The sequence below is a fragment of the Solea solea genome, chromosome 15, assembly GCF_958295425.1.
Source record: "Solea solea chromosome 15, fSolSol10.1, whole genome shotgun sequence".
NCBI lineage: Eukaryota > Metazoa > Chordata > Actinopteri > Pleuronectiformes > Soleidae > Solea > Solea solea.
This window is the reverse complement of record NC_081148.1, coordinates 11149615-11174356: the sequence shown is the minus strand read 5'-3', so window position 1 is coordinate 11174356 and position 24742 is coordinate 11149615. Positions and strand designations below refer to the sequence as shown.

The 24742-nt window shown below is 42.3% G+C and overlaps 1 protein-coding gene across 2 annotated transcripts; it reads right to left on the bottom strand.

The window, feature by feature from the left end:
* Nucleotides 1-375: 375 nt before the first annotated feature.
* Nucleotides 376-24742, bottom strand: si:ch73-105b23.6 (fibrillin-1). 2 transcript variants are annotated; one of them, XM_058652301.1, is made up of 25 exons: nucleotides 24673-24742; nucleotides 23374-23429; nucleotides 21102-23186; nucleotides 20025-20147; nucleotides 17865-19883; nucleotides 16879-17012; nucleotides 16436-16603; nucleotides 16092-16271; nucleotides 14530-15121; nucleotides 13703-13855; nucleotides 12584-12801; nucleotides 12166-12241; nucleotides 10914-11204; nucleotides 10538-10774; nucleotides 10288-10440; nucleotides 8944-9122; nucleotides 7677-7866; nucleotides 7432-7551; nucleotides 7223-7342; nucleotides 6060-6080; nucleotides 5915-5976; nucleotides 5627-5792; nucleotides 4973-5098; nucleotides 4550-4688; nucleotides 376-1611 (listed from the first exon to the last, which is right to left on the bottom strand). In XM_058652301.1, exons 1-25 carry the CDS (start codon nucleotides 24675-24677, stop codon nucleotides 1470-1472), a joined length of 7755 nt encoding a protein of 2584 aa, XP_058508284.1. In that variant the 5' UTR covers nucleotides 24678-24742; the 3' UTR covers nucleotides 376-1469. The 2 variants fall into 2 exon arrangements, with proteins under 2 accessions (XP_058508284.1, XP_058508285.1); XM_058652302.1 differs by lacking the exon at nucleotides 17865-19883.

The window sequence follows — 24742 nt, the reverse complement described above, 5'->3', positions numbered from 1 at the left end:
CACAGATGGTGATGTATAAAATAAACACAACATGATAAGTTAAAAAAAACATTGTTTCCATCTCACCTGACTGTTAAATTCCTTTATTTTGCTACTCGATAATGATAATAATTAAACGTATGTACTTTCTGACCTAAGGTTCGAATGCAAGCATTTTACTTGTGATGTAGTTTTAAAATATGACTTTTTAAATGAGCTATAGTTTTACCAGTTCTCCTTATTCTTTCAGTTTCTAGGGATGTCACGATACCACTTCTTTGTGTCCGATACCATACCAATATCCCAAACTCGAGTATGTGCTGCTAATGAAATCAACCCGATAGTCAACTAATAATCTTCTACCATAATGATGAAATAAGCAGCCCACAACATGACTCAGCTAAAATGCTGTTTTATTTCCGTTTTTACAGTCTCTGCATAGTGAAGCATGTGATATGTAGGATTTTTGGATCGTATCAGATTTTACATCCAGTATCGGACCAATACCGATATCGTATCGGCTCATACTAGATGCTGCGAGAACAAAAACATTTTTATTTTACAGTGATTAAACACCTAAAAACCATATACATACATATGTCTAATCACACAATGTTTTGACTCTTTTGGTTCTCGTAGCCTCAGAATAAGCCTTTTCTATGCACTTTAGGCCGGACGAACGCCGCCATCTTGCGCTGCCTTGTTTCTACAGCGGCCCAAAAGGACAAACAAGCCAGAGCATTTGAAGCTGAAAAATGCAAAAAAAAAAAACAACAACATCCTCTGCCTACATACAATTGATGCTTAAAAAGAAACAGCTGCCAGGTGAAACCCGTGGTGCAACAAATGAACAATCATCGGCTGTTAGTTTGTTGCTGTGTGACCAAAGGGAGATGGATATGGACTGATGTGTTTGCAAAACAATTACACACCAACATAGATCAAATTAGCAACGTTTCGGTGACAGGTGCCTTTTCTTTTTTTTCCCCCCAAAGAATGATGTATTGTACATTTTGGACAAGAACTTTGATAAACTGGATAATTGTGTGAACAGAGGGCAGGAGTGTGACACGCCAGGTATTCTGGTAAATGCTAATGTTGGTCTCAAGGATGCTGTTGGCCCAGTGTCAGCTGGAAGATAAAGAGCACTGCAGTGGTATACTTTTCATCCATGCCTTCAGCCAAGAGATTGTCAAGTTCTGCTGGGTCAGACTCTGACCGTAAACTGTTGCCCTGGCAAAAAAAAAGACCCAACAACTTCCAACTCACACTTGGCATGTCCATCGCTCAGCAGAGTGAACTGGAAATGGTTGACTTTCAAACTTATTCTGCTTTAAGTACTTGTTGCCTACAATATAAATAAGTCTCATTCATCTTAACATTATTATAAAACAACTTGGTTCCAAAAGTGCTTGCATTGTGTTTGTATACATGTACATTTGTCTTTCAGTGTGCGATTTACCAACATTTTTATGGGGTTTGACGATGTGCTATCTGAGATGCTGCCTGGGTGGGATGTTGTCTATGATCCGAGGGCTGCAGTGGGTCATGTATTGCAGAGCAGGGTCACCGTAGTTGAAGGGTGGCGGGTTGTACTGCTGCTGGATGTGGTTGGGCAACAAGTGGGGGAGGCTGAAAAGAAAACACATGAACCAATCAGGATGCATCAGAGGTATACAAGAAATCACTACAGTCTAGACAAGGGGTGTCAAACTCATCTTAGTTCAGGGGCCACATACAGCACAATTTGATCTATAGATAGATCTATAGACCTATTATCTATTAACAACAAGAACTCCAAATATTTCCTTTTGTTTCACATTTAATGAAGTATATTTTTATAAAAAAAACTTTGGGTTATTCCTCACTTGAAGTGAGGGTCTAAAGACAGAGGGTGTCACTTGCTGTACAGTAAGTAATGACTGTAAAGCCCTTCGAGGCCAATTGTGTTTGTGATGTTGGGCTATATAACTAAAATATAATTGAAACTGAACAATATATTATAAACAACCTGACATTTGTTGATAAAAATAGGTGCAATTTAAAAAAAAAAATTACGCCTGAATTTATCATTTACACAATTCACATGCATTCCAACTTATGCATCACAGTGGATCTACAAAGGAACAAAACCTTTAGTCACATGTATCTGAAAAATATAGGATTCTAATTTTATATTATATAGGATTAGAATCTAATCATAGTATGACATTTTAACAAATTCATCCTGTGGGCAAAATTGGACCCTCTGGTGGGCCGGTTCTGGCTGATGTCCATATTATCTTTATGCACTCATCTTAAGGTGATTGCAGAGTGGTAATGCTGTATATTCATCTCTATCGATGTTATTTTCACCACATTTTGTACCATTACTCAGTGGATTCCTGGCTCTGATTACTGCTGTCTCTATAATTCACTACTCAGTAGACCATCATCTCAGGCAATCTGCGGACATGTTTGGATGGGCAGCAGTTGTTGTTGCATTCTCAGTGAATCATGAATATTCATGCCGGTTCTAGCCTAGATATTCACTTTGTTTAAACATGCAGAATTCTGGGGCCAAAGCTGCTTAAAAACATGAAATCTACACCCTGAGTGTTTCTCTCCACTCCCAGTTGTCTGACTTTGGCAATTCGGAGTCTGTAGAGCAATGGAAAAAAACGACTCTAGCCGAATAATTTCTTGAAACATATCCTACTGACTGATTTTTCTACTTGTAAGCGCCAGCCTCGTTGTGTCAAAAATGATACACAGCTGAAAGCTATCATAACATCACTACTCCATCTCCATCATATCACGTGCGTCTTACAAATTATATTATACCATATAATCTTGTTTAAAGCCAGCACCATAACCTCCTCTCTGGGCTTTTTGCTTCTCACGTTAATCTAACAATATAATCCCACAATGCTGCTGGTGTGGACCACAACCATTATTTCCCTGTTGAAGTTACAGAGAAAGCAGGGCAGTCATCAGGGGGATTACGTGTCTCTGTGGCCCACTAACACCTGCCCCAGATGCCACACATCTGTACACACACATGCTGGCATCAAGGACATTATGACGCACAGAAAACACACACACACATGCATATGTATTGATATGCTTTCTTGTTTGAGAGTGGATTTCCATTTTACACAAACCCTAAAATCCTCTGATCTTGTGATATTTTCATACAGTATGTGCTATTAAGGATTTGTTTAGATGATTTCAGTCACTTAATCTTGTGTTGTCCAACTATAATATATACGTAACAAGCTTGAAAAAGAAACATGCATCATAGGAATAGTTAAAGGAATAGTTTGCCACTTTGGGAATAAGCACATTTAATTCCTCACTAAGTTTCTTTGGCATTGATTTTGTTATTACTTATCTGGGCTTGAGACTGGTACAAGGTTAATTTGGTTAATTCTCTCATGCACTTTTTGAAGGAAACAAATTCCACCAGCTCCTCCAAAATCCTACATTTATACTTGTATTCTTGTATACATTATACATTGTGTGTTATTGATCTCACCACATAAATAATCTGACACGCAACTCACAGTAACTCACGCAAACCACAGTCAATTTGTGCAGCCGTTCCCTCCATTTTAAGCCCAGCAAAGATAACAGGCTTAACGTTATATTTGCTGCACAGAAACCAGAGCTATAAAATAATACCTCGTGTCAGCTTTACAGGAGAGCAAATCAGCACACCGGATGATTGTTGTGTGAGCACGTCAAACGTGTGGACATGTTACCGTCGTCATTACCTTGATAAACTGTAAATTCTATTTGCAAACATTCCGCTGTGTTATCCAAGTGCAGTTTCATAAGTCGGACCAAAGCAGTTAGTAGGAAGTGTTTTTGTTTAATATAGTAAGAGAGTGGGCAGTTCGTCCTCCAACTGAGAAGTTAAATATAAGAAGAAGACAGCGCTGCTGCTGCTGCTGCTGCAGAAAACGGGATTGAAAGCCTTGGAGTTGCTGAACAGAATAGTCTTTGTTACCTGTTACCTAACTAAAACTTTTCAAAAGAACTAACTCTACTGGACAAAACCTATCTCTCCTAAATTATCTTTTTCTTTTTTTATTCTGTATTAGTTGAATTTTGTTTACTTTGGCTAGTACATTTAGTCAATTCATTGATGTATAGCTTTGTAAAGTTGTACGTTTTGGTTTTGGAACCATTTATTGTATTATATTTATTCACTTTTTGCCCTATTTCACCTGGGATTGGCTCCAGCAGCCCCATGAACCTCCCTTTGACAAGGAATAAATTAGATTTTGGGGCCTAATGGTGCCTTTGCTTTTGTTTTATGAAAGCCCAACCCTCGTCTTATAGAGGCTGTAATGTGGTCTGAATGTTCACTACACACCAGAGAACATATTTGATGTGGTATAGTCACCCCACATCTGATGTTGATTGCTCGAAAATGGATAGATTTTGATAAATTCATCTAAATGCAGAGCATTTGATGCTCGGCCTCTGGAAAGTTTAAAGCTCGTTTTATCTCAATCACGCACATAAAATAAAAAGATGTGTTTCTAGTTTATGTGACGTGTAATGTCTTGTTTGTGTCACTCACTCTCCAGTCGCAGTCTTTTTCTTGCAGCAGCAGAAACAGGCCAGTATAGCCAGGAGAAGCAGCAGCAGCAGCGGGATGCCGAGGCCCAGAACCAGCCCCAGAATAAGGTCCAGCTTCACGTCATTCGGTTTACTTCTCTCTGGAGGGTGAGTCAGCGTTAAGTCACGACAAACTCTGGCAAAACTCTCATTACATCATGTCACATAGCACACTCTAGAAAGTGTCTTAAATACACAGGTCTGTGAATCATCCTAGAATTATTTCATTTAATCATTAAATGATTCAGGCTTGACGTGCAAAATGATCATTAAAAGGTGTGTTTAAGAGGCATTAACGCTAGTAATCAGTTCTCAGAAATGTTTCATATTACTCATAACAATAACCGTCTATTATGGTTAATACTAAGTATGTTCAGATCCTCACCTAATACACAGGGCTGACTTTCATCCACATCAGTACCATTACAGACACACCTGTATCCTCCGTAGGTGTTGACACAGAGGGCTGGATGAATACACGCTGCCTCCTTAGACTTACACTCATCCACATCTGTACAGGAAGTGGGGACAGAGGCAGATTTAGCAACACCAAGTTCTGCACCATATTTCATATTCAACATATGAATACATGATGTTAGCCATGTTTATTACGCTGAATTATTCAAAATTACAGTTAATACATATATATGACAGTTTCCTATATTATATAGGAAACTGACATAATGACATTTTTGACAAAATAATCAATAGAAACCTGAGCAAAATAAATGTGTTTATCACATGCAGCTTATATTAAAAACATCTTTAGAGACAGATTTTATTTAGTATAAAATGCCAAATTAAAAAGGAAAAACAAGGAAGATAGTGAAATCATTTTAAGATAGTAGGTGTAAATGTAATATTCGGTAGCAATGCTCGGTAGAATGGCTGTTTATTTAATACATTTTGTGTGTGTGTGTGTAATTTGTATTATTTAAGGTACAGTGCAGGACTTGCAAATAAAAATTCAATTGGACTGTGCAGCACCTGTTTTTTCCCCCACTGTAACCACAACCCTACATCACCATTAGAATCTTACCATCGACTTTAATCTCCACGATGCCGTACTCTTTGCTGACTCTGCGCATGAAGTCTTCCAGAAACCAGTGGGGCGTGTCACTGGACACGTTGACACGATATTCTTGGTCTTTCTTACGCACATTGTAGTACTTGTTCTCGAAACCCTGCGAGAAAATCTCCTCCATCTGAAGGATGGGTACAAACAGATTATGGATTAAAACGTGATACTGGTCGTGCTTAGTGCTTATGCCACAAAATGTCCTAAAACGTCCTTTCTGACCTGAAGAGCACACATGACCACACACACCTGTTTGAGTCCACCAGACTTGGTGTCCTTCCACCTCACAGAGACGTTGAACAAATTCGAGCCTGCAGAAAACACAAGGGCAGCTGTGTGATAACATGTTACTACCACGGGTATTTGGGAGCGTGTTTATTGTGAAGGCTCTTACCTGGAGGATTAGCAGAGTCACCTGCGGAGAAACACATTCAGAACCAAATCAAATACATCCATGTAGCGCTAAAGGACAGGTTTTATGAAGGTGTTTAACTAATTCAGCTTTAGTTTAGTTGTCTTGTAATAAACAGAATAAGCAGAGTGGACATAAAAATGGATGTAGTCTTCTGAGACCATTGAGAGGAAGTGAAGCACAGGAAGTAGAATTCATCCACTAGGCCACTCAGCTTATGGCAAAAAGATCTGTGTGAGTGTAAGTCCCGGAAAATGAGCACACTTCCCACCTGACATCAGTAAACACTAGCCTGATGAGTGAATGGTCTCAATCATCAGTTTCAGGTCTTATACCTGACCACTGACAGTCCACAAATCTTTGTTTTGCAGCCATATACAGTCTATGGAACCAAAGTATACAGATATTTAAATGTAGGGTTAGAGATCCTGGAAAAACTGTTGGAGCAGTCTAAGTTTTGAATTCAAAAAGTCCAGGCCCCTTTCTTCAGACTTCCCTCCAATACGATCCAATTAATTAGGTTGGGCCGTTCAACATGATCGGATGGTGTTTTTATAGGCCTGTCCGTTCCACAGCTGCATTCATTAATTGGTTTCAATCGAGTTGTGAAGAGGATTTTAAGCAATACAGTAAAAAAAAAAAAATGCTCCAGAAAATGATCTCCCACCCTACAGTTATATTCTTCACACTTCTCATCCAAAAAACTATAAAGTTCACTGGGAAAAATAGAAAAACATGTGGTGTCTTTAACGTTCCAGTAATAAGCACAATCAATCATTTATTGTTTAGACTGCACCCGTCCTCATAATAATGTCAGGCATTTTCTGCAAGTGACTTAGACATGATGTAGTCAGTATCAACAAAGCTGTCCTCACAGCACTCCCTCTCGCCCTCCCCCACTTGGCCTGCAACAAAGCTATGATGCAACGACGGTGTAACCTGCTATCACAACTTTTTCCAGACTCCTACGACACCAGAGTGCCTCCTTTTTTTTCCCCCCAGACAACTTTATGTGTGACATAATTCATTGACACCGGTGTACGTCGTATGTCAGGTGGGACTTGCTCCACTCATGTCATTCCGACATGAACTAAACTACAAAGTCTTCAAGCGGTTAAACGTGAGTGAACACATGATGCACATACCACATCCATCCGTATCTGTGGTGTCCTTGTATCTGCAGAAGCAGTCGACTGAGCCCGGTTTGTTCCTACACTCAAACTTGGCATTGGGGCAGGTTGAAACCTCTGCACACTCGTCTATGTCTAAAATAAAGACAAACACAGAACTGGAAATCAATCATTGTAATAAATGTGCCGCTTGTGTTCACACCGACGTGGTGTAAATTCACTACCTGTGCAGTTGAATCCGTTTCCCGTGAAGCCAGGTTTACATGTGCAGGTGTAGTTTTGTTTCGTGCTGTGGCACTTGGCGTCTTTGTGGCAGGGGAACGGATAAGGAGGGCTGCACATGTCTGTGATCATATACAGAGAAACAAGGAGGATAAATCATAGACTCTGGGGCCCAGTGTTATCCCCCCCCCCAAAACCTGATAATGTGAAAAAACCCACTGATGGAGATTATTATAGTGCAACAAACCATGCTCAAAGCACTTGTATCCCTGTTTTCCAATGGAAACAGTGTTCTGTGGACACTCTCCACAGGTGAACTGGTCAGGCTTTGTCAATTGGCACTTCACTCCCCTGAAACAGGGCTGACCTTGACATATATTGGCAGTGTTCTCACAGAACTTCCCACTGAAACCTTTTGGACACAGGCAGCCCACCACCTGGGAGGCGGAGCAAGAACGAAGGGAAAGAAAGACACATTACCTCATGTTAATAGATGTGATTAGATCAGTGAAACAGACACGTTCAGTTTGGACTATTCTTTTCTTTACCATGAGTTTTTATTTCTGTTTGCTTCCAGTGTTATTTAGAAGATTTGTCCCTTGTGTGTAGTTCTGCTTCCTGTCTTGTCTTCCCTGATTGTCTGCCCCGCCCTAATGTGTTCCACCTGTGTCTTGTTTGTCACACCTGTGTTTGATTGCCCCTAGTGTATTTAGTCTCTGTGCTCTCCAGTGTCTACTTTCGGTCACTGGGTTTGGGTGGTGTGTTGTATTTGCTCTGGTTTGGTTTGGTTTGGTTTGTTGGCGTGTCTTTGGGCACAATACTTACACAAATACAGTAGTTTTTTTCATGCTCTGTTTTTGTGCACGTTCATTTCCCTATGTTTCTGCTCCGTGTTGTTTTTCAAAGTCTTTTTGTTCATTTTTGAAATCTGCATTTGGGTCCTCTGTTTACTTGACAGCTGTGACCTGTCCTACGTATACTGAAAACATTCAGGTTATCATGGGGGGGAAATGAATGAATGAATGAATGAATGAATGAATGCCAACCACTGGTGGTTCCATTATGATTGTTCTCATTTTAATTAGCATTTGTTTACCTTCATCTTCTGAAATACGTTAACCTATACTGCCAGTGCTGATATGTTGCTGTGTAGCAGATTGAGGCTAAATTAAACTAATCTACATTCTGGAAGTGCAGCTGATGACTGTGCAAACAGAATGTGTATGGGAACATTTGGTGGGGGAGCTCTGATTATTTATGGTTTTCTGTCATCACATAATTGACATTATACAGTCATTATACACAGGACCAAAGTAGAGACAGCAAGTACACTAATGTGGCATAAAAGTGTAGATGAAATCTGTGAAATATGTATTATATTAATATAATGGTGCATGTAGACTCTATGTAAAATACTGACATAAGCATCCAGTCTGAAAAGACCAAAGACGTCTGTTTGAATGGAAGTATTTGAGTATGAGCACTGATTCAAATGAATGAACGAATGAATGCACCTGGAACTTTCCCTTTTGGTGGCTTTCGATGGCGCTGTCGTACTGGCAGGCTCCTCCGTTGAGGCAGCTGCAGATGTGCAGGGTTGGAGTGAAGAGCGAGCTGGACCAGCCGTCACTGACTTTGATGGTCAGGTCGACAGGGAGGGTGCTGGTGGGGGTCCACTTCAGGAAGCCATCGACTGCAGTGGAAAGCACAACCTGTGTTTAGCGGCACTGTAAACGCCTGCACAAACAGGAACTCATTCATGAACCTGAAGTACAACTATTGTCTCTTTGGACAAGTTCAATTAATAGCAACTTACTGATTAAAACCGAGAGTACAGTGTGTTTTTTTGGGGGGGTGCAGGGGAAGAGTGTATTGATTTTTGCTGCTCTGACACTTCAAAAGTGACATTTAGATTTTAGAAGGGTGCCAGGAGGGCTGTCAACGGTCTTGAAGTGGAGACTAGTTGGAGGAGCTCTGAGACGTAGGTACAGGGGAGACCATTTGTACATTATGAGTGATAATTTGAGGTGAATTTTGAATTTTAATGGGGAGCCAGTGGACGGTTGCAAGAATAGTGAGTGATGTGCCATCTATGATGAGAGTTCATGAGCACACTGGCTGATGTATAATGAGGAAGGGAAAGGGCAGCTTGGCTAATAAATGATTACAATTATCTTGGGTGTTGAAGACAAAGAAAGGTGTGAATTAACAGTTGATGGTTTCGGTGTAAAAGTTCCTTTTATTGGAGAACACCGGTTGAAATTAATTGATTGATGTGGAGGTTGAAGCGAGAACTTTCTGAAAATCTGAACATGATGCATTTTCTTGTAGAGGAATTGAGATTGCAGTTGAGTGGGCTGATAAGGTTGCATTGTTCATTTGATCAGGATAGCGAACAAGTCAATAGTGAAGTACTAACTAAGAACTAACATTACGAAAATGAAAATAAAGTCTGAATGTTTGGCGCGTTTTCTTTTTCATTTGGGCATGTTTTTGTGTGTGAGCGTCCACTGACTCAGCTCTGAAAATGTCCCATCTGCTGAAATAGTTCACAGCTGGCTACAGCAACAGGCTCACCATCCTACTAACAAACGTCAACATCATCTGCAACAGTGATGGATAAAGAGTGTGTGTAGGGCGTCTCTTATGAAGAATCAAAGGACAAGTGCCCCTGTGTGTGTGTGTGTGTGTGTGTGTGTGTGTGTACCTGGTATTCCTTATGTTGTGGGGACCTAAATCTGTTTACACAGTCACGTTGCAGGGACTTGTCTTCTTTATGGGGGCATAACCTAAATTAATGTAAACCAATGCAATGTCCTCTGAAGTCATGGAAACCAGTGTGTGTGTGTGTGTCTCACCAATGCCAATAGAGGACCCTGGAGGTCTGGGATAGACTATAGAATAGGTGAAGGAGTCTCCATTAGGGTCTTGAGCAATCATCTTAACGTTGACAGTAACGTTGACCTTGGTGTGGATCACCATGGGCTCTGTCACTATGGGAGGCATGTTACCTGCCAGCAAACAGAGAAAGAACCCATCAAATTAGCACAGGTTTAAAGATGAAGCCTAAAAAAAAAAAAACCTTTGATAACAGTGTAGACATCTGACCGTAGATCTGCGCCAGATTTAGATACTGCTTCTTGGCGTCCAGTGTCTGTAGGCCCATGTCAGAGCTGTCGGATGCTATGATGTCATAAACACAAAACATGTTGCCTTTACAGGTTCTCCTCAGGCTCTCCACCTCAGCAGGACTGACACTTTCAAGCAGGTCCTCAGAGGAAACATGCTTCAGTGGAACCAAGGGAGGCGGAGAGAACAACATGTTCTCTGGGCCTGGGACTGTCCCTAGAAACACACACAGAAGCATGGAAGCAAGTGAGTCTGACTGTACATGGTGGTTTAAAGCAGTAAAGGTCCACAGAGCTCATTTCTGTTGTACAAAAACAAACATATGTAGGAATAAGTGCATCTATGGTCCGCTCACAGGACAAGCCGAATGTATGAAGGGTCTCCTCTGAGGGGAGGTTGCGGTCAGCTGAGGGGAGGAGCCTGCCATCAGACATGAGGAAATCGTCTGAGCGGTTGGAGCTCCAGAGACCCATGAGACCCACGGTGCGGTTGTAGAAGGTCTGAGGAACCCCGACCATCGCCGCCAGATGATTGTGGCGCGCAACACGCCACACCACCACATGGAGACCACCACCGTACAGTGCCACACAGCGATACGCTGACAAGCAGCGCAGAGCAAAGTCCTTCTTACCCTGGAGCAAAACACCTGCAAAACAGTTATATTTGTCAACAACTCTCTCACCTACACTTTAATACAGTGGTTCTCAAACTGAGGCACGACCAGTGGTACGTGAGCTTCCTCTGGTGGTCCTTGGAGGAAAATGCTGTTCTATTGTATATACCAGAGTATGTGATCGGAGTGGAGCTGAGGAATTTTAACAAAATAACAAAAATAATAACAATAATGAAAAATCATTATAATCTTTAATCTAATTTCACTACAGCAGTGTGTGAAGTATATGTGAGGAGGAAGAGGAGGATGATCATATTTGTAATAAATCTATCTGCCTCCTGTAAAAAGACACTAGCTGACTTTGCTCGGCTTATTTACACCGCTGTATTTTAGTATGTTAACAGTGCTGACAATAGTGTTACTTTGAGAGCTCAATATTTTCAAAGATGTTACTTAGTATAAAACGATTGAGTTACAGTTACTTCAATTGCAGGTTTGAATGTGCAAAGTGGACTAAATGCAAATGTTCATTTCAATGTAAATTTAATTAGCACAGTCACTTTACTATAAAGAGAGGTCATTTTCTTTTTCCGGGCTGGGGTTACACATGTTTATTAGCTTGTATAAGTCTGACTGAAAAAATTAATTGTACCAAATATTGGTGTTATTAATTATTATATATAATATTAGGGCCACACGGTTGGTGGCGTGGTTAGCACTCTTGCCCTTGCAGCATGGAGTTTGCATGTTCTCATGCAGATTTTTGGGATTAGGTAAATTGGACACTAAATTGGTGTGAGTGTGAGAGTGAATGGTTGTTTGTCTGTCCGGGGTGTACCCTGCCTTTCGCCATATGTCAGATTAGATTGGTACCAGTGCCCCTCACGAACCTCGTGTGGAGGATAAAGTGGTAGAAGATGGATGGATGGATATGAAAGTCCAAAATAAACCATCTTTTAAAATGCGTGTCAGATTAGAGAGGATTTGTATTTACCTATTCTCACTGGGACCTTGACGTTATCTACCAAGACCTGGAGTCCTTCTCCTTCCTTTGCACACCTCCATTCAATCTGAAAAACATACATGAACATTTAAAAATATAATTTACAAATATTTTCTGGTGACAGTGAATGGGAGTTTGTGGATTTACCATCTCTGACAACTGGAGATATGGCTCTTTGGTTTTTATTTTAATTTTAAAATGTATTTATATATTGTATCAGTGTTTCTAACCTTTGTCAAAGTTGATGCTCCTTTATAGTAAGCTTAGTACATTACACTCAAAATTTAAAAAAAATTGGCTTATTTAAAACCAAAAAAAGAGAAGAAACTCAACGCCCTTTATAAAAGAAATTCCCTTTCCAAATTCACACACTCCAGTGTCTTACATCTTGACACAAAAGCATCCTGACCTTGCCAATGCCCTGGTGGAAAGCAGCCATGCGCACCATCACTGGGGCGTCAATGATCTCCCCTGTGCTGGTGTGCAGTCTGTCAGTCTGTCCTTGCAGGGTGAAGATATTAGAGCCGGTGGTGGAGGAGAGACGCAAGATCACAAAGTCTCCCAGTGCCCTGAAGGAGTACTCGGTACCGTCGAAGGTGAGGAAATGGAGGCTGCCGTACACCATTGCTGCAGACAAAACATGGCACACGGAGGTTTTCTTGGGAAAAAGATGTCATTTCATCAAACTAGACAATTAAGCCTGCTGAGTATCAGTGTACCAGGGTTTTGTGAAGACAACAGTGTTAGTACATGAGTCCCTCCCTGTGAGACATGAACGCCACTTTTAAAAGGTGAAATAGCAACGTCCAGAAGAAACCTTGACCCGCTGCTAAAGAAAAGTCTTGTGCCGGAGAAATAAATCAAAGCGATGTAAAGTGATATCCTCATCGTGTTTGCTATCAGCAGGGCATTGCTCGCATATGGCTAACGGTTGTGTTTTTGTGAAACTTACACAGGGTAAGTTTACATGCAATTGTGCTTATCACTGTGCGTTTAGGGGCCAGTTTTCACTGACATGACATAAAAGGTGACAATAAATAAAAAAAGAAGGCTTCAGGGGTGGATGACAAAGCATTTGGTTTGTTCGGGGCGGGGGGCTAAATGTGCTGTATATGCTCACTGGCCACTTTGTTAGGTAGAACAACTGCTTGGTAATGCACATTTCTTGTCAGCCAGTCACATGGCAGCAACTCAGTGCATTTAGGAATACACTGTTGAGACGAACAGGCTGAAGTTCAAACCGAGTATCAGAATATTCAGGTAGTTCTCTAGATGAAAATGTCTAGTTGATGCCAAAGGTCAGAGGGGGAAAGCCAGACCAGTTCAAATTGTTCATAATGCAACGATAAATAACCCCTTTTTACAAACAAGGTATATAGAAGACCATCTTCTGAATGCACCGAATCTTCAAGCAGAAGAACTACAGCAGCAGAATATTAGGTCGTACTGTGTAATAAAGTGGCTGGTGAGTGTACTATTACCACTGATGGCTTATTCTGCTGATTTAACTGAAGTTTTGGTCCCTTACCTACACCCTGTGCCGCCTTTGTGCCTCCTGGGGTGCTGCTGTCAGGGCTGGACCAGCTGTAACCCTGGCAACGGTCCTGTGGCCTCTTGGTTAGGTATAGATGACACAGAGTAGACTCCATACAACACCACTGGAAAGGCATGAGGTCTTCATCTGAAGACAGAGGTTTGATTCAATTCTTACACTGAAAGGCAAGTGACTGTGACACTGTGGGCAAACTGCTTGTTTTGCATTGTTAGTGGAGGTAACATTACACTGCAGTAACGGCATGGTAAATGAATGGATTGACTGTTTTTTAATTGGAAGTAATATCAAGGTAGTACCATATTATTTCTCATGTAATGTCCAGTTTGACAGCAACAATGTCACTGTGTGTGTGGTCATAAGGAGATAATACAGAATTACCATATAATTTCCAAAGTAAAAGCTTGGTAAAGAGAATTATAGGTGTACATAAGTGTACTACCTTCATATTTAAAATGTTTTGGACTCAGATATTCATCCTCCCTTATGTCCCACACACTTTTTGTTGTTTTGGTACGTGATGGTCAGTGTAGTTCCCCGACATATTTTGGAAAGGGTACAATTATATCTCATGTGTAATGTGTAATAATCATGCCAACTAAAAAGCAAACTTTTCTGCCTACTGGTGTAAGACACTGTATCATTTATTCTTATTCATCAATCACTGAAATGTTGAAGGTTTGAAAAGAAAGCTAAAAATGCCATTACATTTAATTTCATTTATGAAAAACTGTAATAACTACTGTGGTGTCAGTCAATTTGAATAGAGCTGTCATGTTAACGTGTAGAATCACGTGTATTACCAATGTGTTTCTGTTCGCTGTGTCCAAAGTAGTAGCGCTCATTGTACCCAGCGAGCAGCGGACCCTCTGGTTCATACACACACCTTTTCCCTGAACCATATCTGTTGGACAGGACTGAGTGAAAGGTGTGGCCTGCCGCACCTCCCCATCGCTGATTCCTCAGCTTCGTCACCCTCAAGCTCAGATCAGTAGTGTCCTGCAAGAAGGACAGGTCCTCCTGAGCTTGGGTGCTATTGCAGGGACATGAATGCAGCTCCTCTGTCCACTCAGCAGGGTCAGGCTCCTTCACTGCCCACGCCTGGCACCTGATTTGAGGGGCTGTGTCTGATCCTGCTGTTTCTGAAAAGTCATACACCAGCTGACCTAACTTCCCCAGGGGTCCTTTCACCTGATTGGGCCTGTATCTGCCTCTAGGCCCGAAGTTGTTGTCAGCAGGGACAGGGGTCTCCTTGAAGGATGACTTTCCGTTTGTGTAGCCAATAATAGCGTCGTGATATACCCTCTGGCCTGGACCCCACAACATATCCCCGTATTGTAGGATAGCAAAGGAGCGTTCGCCATCCGTGGTCAAGATAACCTGGAAACTGTTGGTCTGAAAAAAGAGGTGGTTCATTCTTTTACATTCTTCTCTTGCACAGTCTTTTGGATTACATACAAAAAGCAGCATTAACCCTCACTGTGCTGCCTGTTTGGAGACGGATATACATCAATATCAAAAGAAGATCAGTAGCCATCTAATTGTTTGCTTTATTTTGAATATTTTTACCATGTTGTCAGAATAGCCTTTCAAAGGTTGATCTGCACCAGTGTAACACACCTTTGCAACTGTTTTTCGTACTTCTGTAGGAAGAAGGCAGTATAGTGCCAAAGAAAGAGTTACCTGACAACATGGTAAAGTGTCTAAACACAATACACAGGTAGAATGATGTCTTTTAACTGGGCTACTGCAGCTTTGTATGGAGCCCCAGACATGACATGGTTGAAATTCGACAAAGAATTTTAATTTGTGGCATAACAAATTTGTGGCACACACAAATTAATATTACGTGACCATTCCCCCCCTCCCCCCCCCATGCCGTGTCTGAGGCACTGTAGATTTGCTCTGCTGTCCTTATTCACAACCAAACACACTTGGAAATTGCATTCTGGATCCATTTTCTGTCTCTGGAAGCGAGTAGCGTGCTGAAAGCTGTTTACTATATGTAAACACACTGCATAAATAACACTACTACTACCGAAAAACAACCCTGATTTATCCCTTTTACATTTCTGCATAAATTGTTAAAACTATTTAATGCAACAACATGACATGACAACGAGTATTCCCTCACTGCATTCAAGCACCTTTGGATGAAGCAACCACAAGGTGGCACCAAAGTTAAACATAGTAGTGTAAATTAATGCATGAACGTGTCAGCAACTGGTTTCCTTGAGCTGACAGCTCAAGTTCAAACATTTCATTCACATCGGCATTTAAAGTAGGTCAATCTGTGTAAAATTTGCATTGCATTTTACTAAAGTTAAGCACCCCAGAGGATGAGTACTGTCTTTATCTCTTTTACCTTTGAGAGGTCAATCTCCTGGTAGGAGACGGGCATCACTTGTTCCCAGGTGATCTTGAGGATCCATGCAGGGATAAAAGCAGGCTTGCCTCTCTTCGCCTGAAATTCTGTCACCTCCTCTGCTGTACGATTAAACACCAACTGAGAGTAGACGTCTGAGACATCCGGCTTTTGGTATTCCTGAAAGGAGGAGTAATGTTAAATCGTTGTTAAATCTTTGTTTATGTCTGAAATGTGCTTTTGTAGGCTGCATCTCTATGACTTTGTCAGTGAGATTTTATTTTTTTCAACTCAAAAACAAACAAACAAAAACCAGCCGTGAGCCCTGGTGAGTGATGTCGAACCTGATAAAACAGTTGTCCCTCACCAATGGTGAGATCACAGTCATCCCAAAAGACGGCCAACAAAGCCCCGTTTATGTTGTCGGGGAAGCCAGTGGCCGACGGAGCAGGGAGCAGGTACTGCTGGTTCTCAGTGGGAGATTGTAAGTGAACAAGACCATTGTCAGAAAACTGAGGAAGGAACAGGAGAGACAATATCATGAGGTCCATCTTCATTCATATGTAACTACTTATAATAAAGTCATTTAATTTTAATGTCATGTTTATTTACTTCCAACTGGTCTTTCATTATTAGCATTTTCATCATTAGAAATTTTGAGTAAAACTATAGCGTCATTATAGACTGCAGTATTGTCCGACATGAGTGTTCCAGATGGACATCTCTAAATATTATAAATGTTATTTTAAATTAACAATATAATATGAAACTGAGCTCAGAAACTCACGTAAACCTTGTCGTATAATTTTCCCATAAACGGGAAACCCACAGGTGGAATAATATAGGGCGAATTTCCATCTTCTATGTTGATCTTTACACCTTTATCACCAACCTCTTCTCCAAAGGGGTACAGGTTGCTCTCTATTGGGGAAGCACAGAAGTTAATCAGTGGCATCTTTATTCATTTTGATCATATACTGTATCAGATCAGCACCAGCGCCCTCCGTGGCCCTCATGTGGAGGATAAAGCGGTCAAAGATGGATGGATGGATTGACTGTATCAGATCATCAACTAAAGTAACCAGACCACTAACTCTTTGAGCTGCCATGTTTTAGATAGAGTTCATATTTTACATTTTATGGGGGGGGGGGGAACAAATGTGGAAATAATATATATGCCTGAAAAGTTATGTGTTCAGGACCTGACACCACAGATGAAGAACATGTCAATTCTGCCACGTTTGATTATATTACATCAGTTAATTCATTCATTCATTCATTCATTGTCTACCACTTCATCCTCCACATGAGGGTTGTGGGGCAGCTGGAGCTAATCACAGCTGACACAGGGCAGAAGGCAAACACACCCTGCACACAGAGATGAATTGGACACTCTCTTCAGAGTGTCCAATTAACCTCTGCATGTTTTTGGACTGTGGGAAATTGGAGAATCTGGAGAAAACCCCCCCACACACAGGCTTTCACCGAATTTACGCCAATTACATTTAAACTCACCCCCCTTTTCCCCTTAAATATCCTGTAAAAAAGTATACTAATCTTATTATTATGTTTCTCAAAATCTCCAGTATTTTGATAAGCGCAAGTGCATCATTTTACCTCACTAAATGTGGATGTTTTTTCGAGACACACGACTCTTCACTTAAAAACAACAGCTTACTGTAATGCTAGTTTTGACAGTCAAAGGAAATGGTGAAGCACACATGTATCAGTGTGAGAACACGTGATTAACAATAGCTAATAGACATAGCTAACCCTGTCCAGCCATTGTTGAGCATACTGTGTCATCGTTGGTGCAGGAGCAGCTGTAAGACCCTGGCACGTTGGTACAGGATGTACGTCCAGGACATGCTGTGGGTAACAGACACTCATCCAAGTCCACACATGCTTCTCCTCCGTGTCCATCGTCTTTGACGACGTTCCAGCCATGACTGCAGGAGCACTTGAAGCCTCCTACGTGGTTGGAGCACGTGGCAGCGGCGTGACAATGTACATTCCCCTGTTGACATTCGTCGACATCTGTGCACATTGAGCCAACACTCAGGAACCCGGGTATACACACACATACGTATGAGCCTTGAGTGTTGTGACAGCGAGCAAAAGAGTGGCACGGTTTGGTCAGGGCGACGCACTCATCCACATCTTTGCACCAGGAGCCATTTCCAGCAAAGCCCAGTGGGCAGTGACATGAAAAGGAGCCAGGAGTGTTGTAGCACCGTGCCAAGGGATGACACGGTGAATTCTCACATTCATCGTTGTCCACGCATGCCTGTCCCTCCTCATGATACCCCATGAAACAGGAGCAGGAGTACGCTCCAGGGAGGTTTGTACACACCTGGTCAGAGCGACAGGTGGTGTTATCCAGGCATTCGTCAATATCCCCGCATCCCAAGTCTACTGGTTTGTACCCAGGGATACATGGGCAGATGAAGGAGCCTACTGTGTTGTTACATGATGAGTGCTCAGGGCATGGGTTGCCATCTGGGTTGTGACACTCATCTACATCCTGGCATTCTGCGCCATTCATGATAAACCCTTCATTACAGGGGCAAAGGTAAAACCCAGGGGTGTTTACACATGTGGAATGGGGCAGACACACTGACGAGTTAAAAGAGCCTGAGCATTCATCGACATCAATGCACTCCGTCCCGTTGCTCCAGAATCCGTTGAAACACGTGCAGTAATACGAGCCAATAGCATTCACACATGTCCCATTGGTGCAACGCTCCCCTGTCGCACTGTCACCACATTCATCGACGTCCAAACACGAGTCACTCAGCCTGGAAAACCCCTCGTCACTCAGCCTGGAAAACCCCTCGTCACAAGGACACAGGTAAGCACCATCAGTGTTGATACATGTGCTATGCTCAGGGCAGGTGGAGTAGTCTACACACTCGTCAATATCCTCGCAGTCAGTGTTGTTGCCTTGGTAACCTTCCCAGCACTTACAAAGGACAGACCCAATTGTGTTTAGGCAGTTGGAGAAATTGGGGCACTGAATAAGTCCAAGGAGGCACTCATTTATGTCCACACACAAGGAGTTGTTGCCTGAGAAACCTGGGTCACAGGCACAGTCGTAGCTCCCGTCTTTGTTATTACAGGTACTGTTTTCCGGGCAGGTGAAGTTCCCTGTCACACACTCATCCACATCATGACAGCGTGTCCCATTGTCTTCAAACCCTTCCCAGCAGTCACAGATAAAGGAGCCGTCAGTGTTGAAGCAGTAGGAGAAGTTACGGCAGACTCCGCCTTGTGAATTGTCACATTCATCCACATCCCAGCAGTCCGTGCCATTCCCTTCATAACCACGTTTGCACCTGCAGTAGAAGGAACCTTGGTGTGGGTGGCACTCGGCAAGGGGGTCGCAATGACTACTAGCATTTATACAAGTGTCTTCACTCACGCAGGTGCCGCTCTCGTACACCAAACCCAAGATACATGAGCAATTGTAGGAACCGGGGAAGTTGCTGCACGACATATTGCTGCCACAGGTCGTGGTTAGTCGACATTCATCCACATCCTCACAAGTAAAGCCATCGCCATCGTATCCATGCAGGCACTCGCAGCTGTAAGACCCGTTTGAGTTGAGGCACAAAGCCTGGGCACTGCAGTTGTGTGGCAGGGAGGAGTTCTTGTCACACTCATTTACATCCTGGCAGTCAAAGCCATTGCCCTCCATGCCAGGTGGACAGGCACAGGAGAAAGATCCCTCCGTGTTATTGCATCTGGCAACTGGATGGCATCCTCCATTTTGGTCTTGGCATTCATCAAAGTCTATAATTTATCCAAAATGGAACAGTGTCAGGTAAAGAGCCCCAAATGGTGCTCAAGGAAAGCTCAAGAGAAAGTCCATTCATGGAGGCAACAACACCAACTGGTGGTTGTACATGCTAACAGTCAGAGTGTGACTCTTACCTGAGCAGTTCTTTCCGTCACCTGTGAAGCCGCTGAGGCAGAAGCAGGAATGGCTGCCTATTGTGTTGTTGCACTGGGCAAACTCACTGCACTCATGCTGCCCCGTCTCACACTCGTCCACATCTGGCAATGAGGAGGGAAGGAAAAAGTGAGCGACACAGTTAGGATTAGCAGCGTCTTGACAGTGGATAATCCATTTTGAATTGTAATGAGTTCTATGGGCTGTTTTACAGATGAACCTTTACTTACTTTTACTCTATACTGGAATTAATATCAATTTATTTTCTCACAAAAAACAACTATTGCATTGAAACCACAATCAAAAAGTGGACTACTGGCACGACACACAGAATGTGTTTTGAATAAACTCTGAGACAAGAGTTTGCATGGATTGGAATAGAAAACAATTAAGCATAGTATCTAAATATACCCGATTACTTAAAGGTCCAGTGTGTAAGATTTAGATCAAAGTATTCATCTAAAGCTTAAACAAATTGTTCAGATGAAATTATTCTTATTGGAATCACTGGAATATATGAATTGTTGTTTTCATTACCACAGAATGAGCCCTTTATATTTACATCAGAGGTGGGTCTTCTCTATTGTGGCCACCATGTTTTTAATGAACAAATTAAACACAATTGAGTTTAAATGATAACTGAAGGCTAACTTAGATGCTGGGAAAAGAAGGGTGAGCATCACCAATAGATGTTGCCAAAGCCAACACAAAGTACCTTTTAAAGATCCAGTGTGAAAAGGAAGTGGAGCATGTCTGCCCACATGCACCCAATAAATGAAACAAGAAAAAGGAGGAAACAGTATTCCTGGATTATGAAGAGCATTCCAGTTTCTTGGCATGCTTGGAAAAGGGGTGTGTGAGTGGATTTGTTGCACTATGTTGTCTCACCTCTAATTCTTACACACCTGACCTTTAACTTCTAAAGAAAATATCAGAACACATGTGTGCATTACTGATCCACATGCGTCACTGAACAAATTAAAAACCCAAGCAGCAAATCAGACGTCTTTTGTCAGGCTCCATGTTTATAACTGAAAATAAGAATGATATTCATTTACCAACACATTTTGATCCACGGAGAGTGTAGCCCTTTCTGCACACACAGGAAAACGATCCCGGGTTATTCACACATTCCGTTTCATTTTCGGGACAAATGTTCTCCTTCTGGCACTCATCTATGTCCGAACAGGCCACTCCGTCCTCGCCCATGTAACCCAGGTCACACACACACTGGTATCCGGCAGGCGAACGGTGGCACAGGCCGTGTTGGTCGCAGGCGGGGTCGCACAGTGTGGTGGGTGGCACACAGGTGTCGTTGAAGGCCACGGTTCCATTCAAACATGAGCAGACGTGAGCGCCGGGGGAGTTGATACACACTGAGAAGGCTGGGCAGGTGGAATCAGAAAGGGCACACTCGTCCACATCCTGACAGGAGAAGCCATCTCCTATGAAGCCCTGCTCACATGAGCAGAGGAAATCTCCTACTAAGTTTGTACATAGTGCCCGTGGGTGGCATGTGCCCTCCAAAGAGCACTCATTTATATCCTTACACTCTATGCCATTTCCTTCGAATCCACGCTTGCAGGAGCAGATATAGGACCCGGCAGTATTGAGGCACGTGGCATTGGCGTGACAAGGGTTGTCTCTACACTCGTCCCTATCAACACAGTCCAGGCTGGTGGGAAGACGGTAGTAACCAACTTGGCAGGGGCACTCGTACGAGCCGTCAATGTTCTTGCACACTTCATTCTTGTTGCACAGGTTGCTCTGTTCCTCACATTCATTTATGTCCTGGCAAGTAGTCCGGTTAATCAAAATGAAGGCTTTCGGACACGTGCAAGAGAAGGATCCCAGGCTGTTGACACATGCGGCATTGTTTCTGCAACCTCCATTATTCACTCGACACTCATTCACATCATTGCACTGGACCGCCCCATCTCCAGAGAAACCCTCTCTACAGGTGCATTTGAAGGAACCGGGAAGGTTAAAGCAAAGGGCGTTTAAGTGACACTGTCCGGGCAATGAGCATTCGTCCTTGTCCTTGCAGGTCAAGCCATCTCCTTCGAAACCTTCTTTGCACGTACAGTCGAAGGAGCCAGCAGAATTGACACAGGTTGCATGGGGGCTGCACCGGCCTATGGCACACTCATCCACATCATTGCACTTGGACTCATTAAAGATAAAACCACGGCCGCAGTCGCAGTAATATGATCCATCAGTGTTGACGCAGGTAGTGGTTGATGGGCAGAGGCTGGGATTTGCACACTCATTAATGTCTTCACACTTACGTCCATCTCCAAGGAAGCCAATCGGACAGGAGCACTCGTAAGTCCCCAGCCTGTTAATACAAGTCGCCTTGGCATCGCACAGGTTTTTTCCACTGCATTCGTTCACGTCCACGCACGTCACGCCGTTTCCCACAAACCCACTGTTGCAGGTGCACTCATAGGAGCCCTTGGTGTTTACACATTGTGCATATAGACTGCAGGTGTTGACCAAACATTCATTAATGTCCACACAGCTCTTCCCGTTGCTTTCAAATCCACTGCTGCACGTGCACTGATAGGTGCCAGGTAGATTTTTACAACCTTTATAGCCAAGTGAAGAAGAGCAAACATAAGGAGTCTCTGAGCATTCATCGACGTCGAGGCACAGGTAGTTTCCGTTGCCTTTATAGCCAGCGTTACATGTGCAGATGTAGAACCCGGGTTTGTTGGCACAAGTGGCATGCCAGTGGCAGGTACCTGCGTCTTTGCATTCGTCAATGTCAGTACATCCAAAGCCATTGCCCGTGAAGCCATCTTTACACTGGCAGCGTCGCCCTCCCTCAATGTTAGTGCAGAGAGCATTGACGTCGCAACCTCCGTTGTCTTTCTGGCATTCATCAATGTCCTGGCAGTTATTGCCATTTCCAACATAGCCACTGGTGCAGAAACAGCTATAGCTGCCCAGAATGTTGTTGCACGTGGCCTTTGAGTGACAGCTATGCAGACCGCTGAGGCATTCGTCAATGTCGGAGCACAGCAAACCGTCGCCCTGGTAGCCCATGCGGCATTCGCAGGTGAAGTTTTCTCTGCTCTTCAGACACTCAGCCTGAGCGTGGCACTTGATGCCGGCTGCCTCACAGTCACCCAGGGTCACAACTGAAAACAACAAGGGTGAGAGAAAATGAAAAAAAACAACTGGTTATGGTATTTTTTTGATGAAAGCAACTTATATTATTTGGTGTTTAAGGTAAGATAAGAGACGGTGGCTTCATTCAAGTTCCCTCTGAAGACATTGTGTAACAACAATAAAATTAGATGAAGTTGTATATATTATGATGATTACCTGCACTGCAGTATTCCAGCACCACTATTAGATTTGTCAGCCACAGGAGTAGAAACCTGTGAGGGTAAAGAAAAGAGCATCAGACAAATTGTATCATTACCCTTATACTGTAATTCAATAAAGTTCAGTAAATGAAAACGAATAAATGCATCTGATTTTAATGTTATTGCACACTGAAGTCACAAAATAAGTTTTAAATCAAACTGCTGTTTGCTGACAAAATGATCTCGCACGCCTTACTCTACTTTGTTTTCCAAAGCCTACTTTTATCCAAACAATGGTTGAGTGTCTATTGTTACAGTTACTGTGGCACAGTATTACCTATCGTCATATCCTCACTCAACAGAGGTTGTTTTTTCTTGTGCCAGCTTTTCCCACATTAAGACTTTAAACTTCACTTGACAGAAAGCCGTGGAAGTCCATCTTCAATGGGTGAATATAACATGTAAAGTAAGATTTATTTTAAATGAACATGTATTCAAAGTTTGAACAATCATACAGACACACTGGGAGGCATCCCACCATTTTGAGTAAAGCCTCAAGGAAGTGGCCGAGCTGAATAACTGGACTTATTACAGCAATGATGAGAATCCTTGTTTGTTCTGACTGTAAATGTCAATATTACCTTGTAGCCACAACACGGTTTTGTTTGTCTCTCACTGAAAGGTTATGGCTGGACTAAAAATCATGCTGAGCCCCCCTGAGGGAGTGCAATGTGAGATGATGGGCATATGACAGGAGCCGTAATCTCCTCTCCAATCTTCAACATGTTTTTCCATTTGAAACATGAGGATGTCACAAGTGTTTGTGATGTTAATGTCCATTGAGAGTCTGGAGAAGATAATGTTTTTGCTCTTAGCAACTTCCCTTAAACAGAACTCATATATCTGTTATTCATTAATAAACTATCAAAACACACAAAGGTTAATGAGACACTGTCGGGGTGAATGTTTGTTCGGTGATGGACTGGCGAGCTGTCCAGGGTGTACGGTAGAAGATGATTTTTTTATTTTTTTTACATTCAATAACTGAACAGCTCAATTTATCAATAGCTATATTGATTTTGACAAAGTCAATTTAATTAAAAAGACAATTAAACAATAATCACCTAGTTTTTAATTCTTCACATATTTAAAAAGGATTTTTGGTCAAATTAAATACAGTATGCAAATCCCATCTAAAATGAAGCGTTTGTGCTTAAATCATAAAGAAATGCTGAAGGAAAACTAAGGAGACATAGTCAGTCACCACTAAGACAGACGTAAAAATTAAAGCTCAGTCCCAAATATAAGCACTTACTGCATATTTCCTTTGAGTCTTTCGTAGGGGAGAAGTGCAGACTTCCCTCCTCTCGACCGCTTCTCTTCTC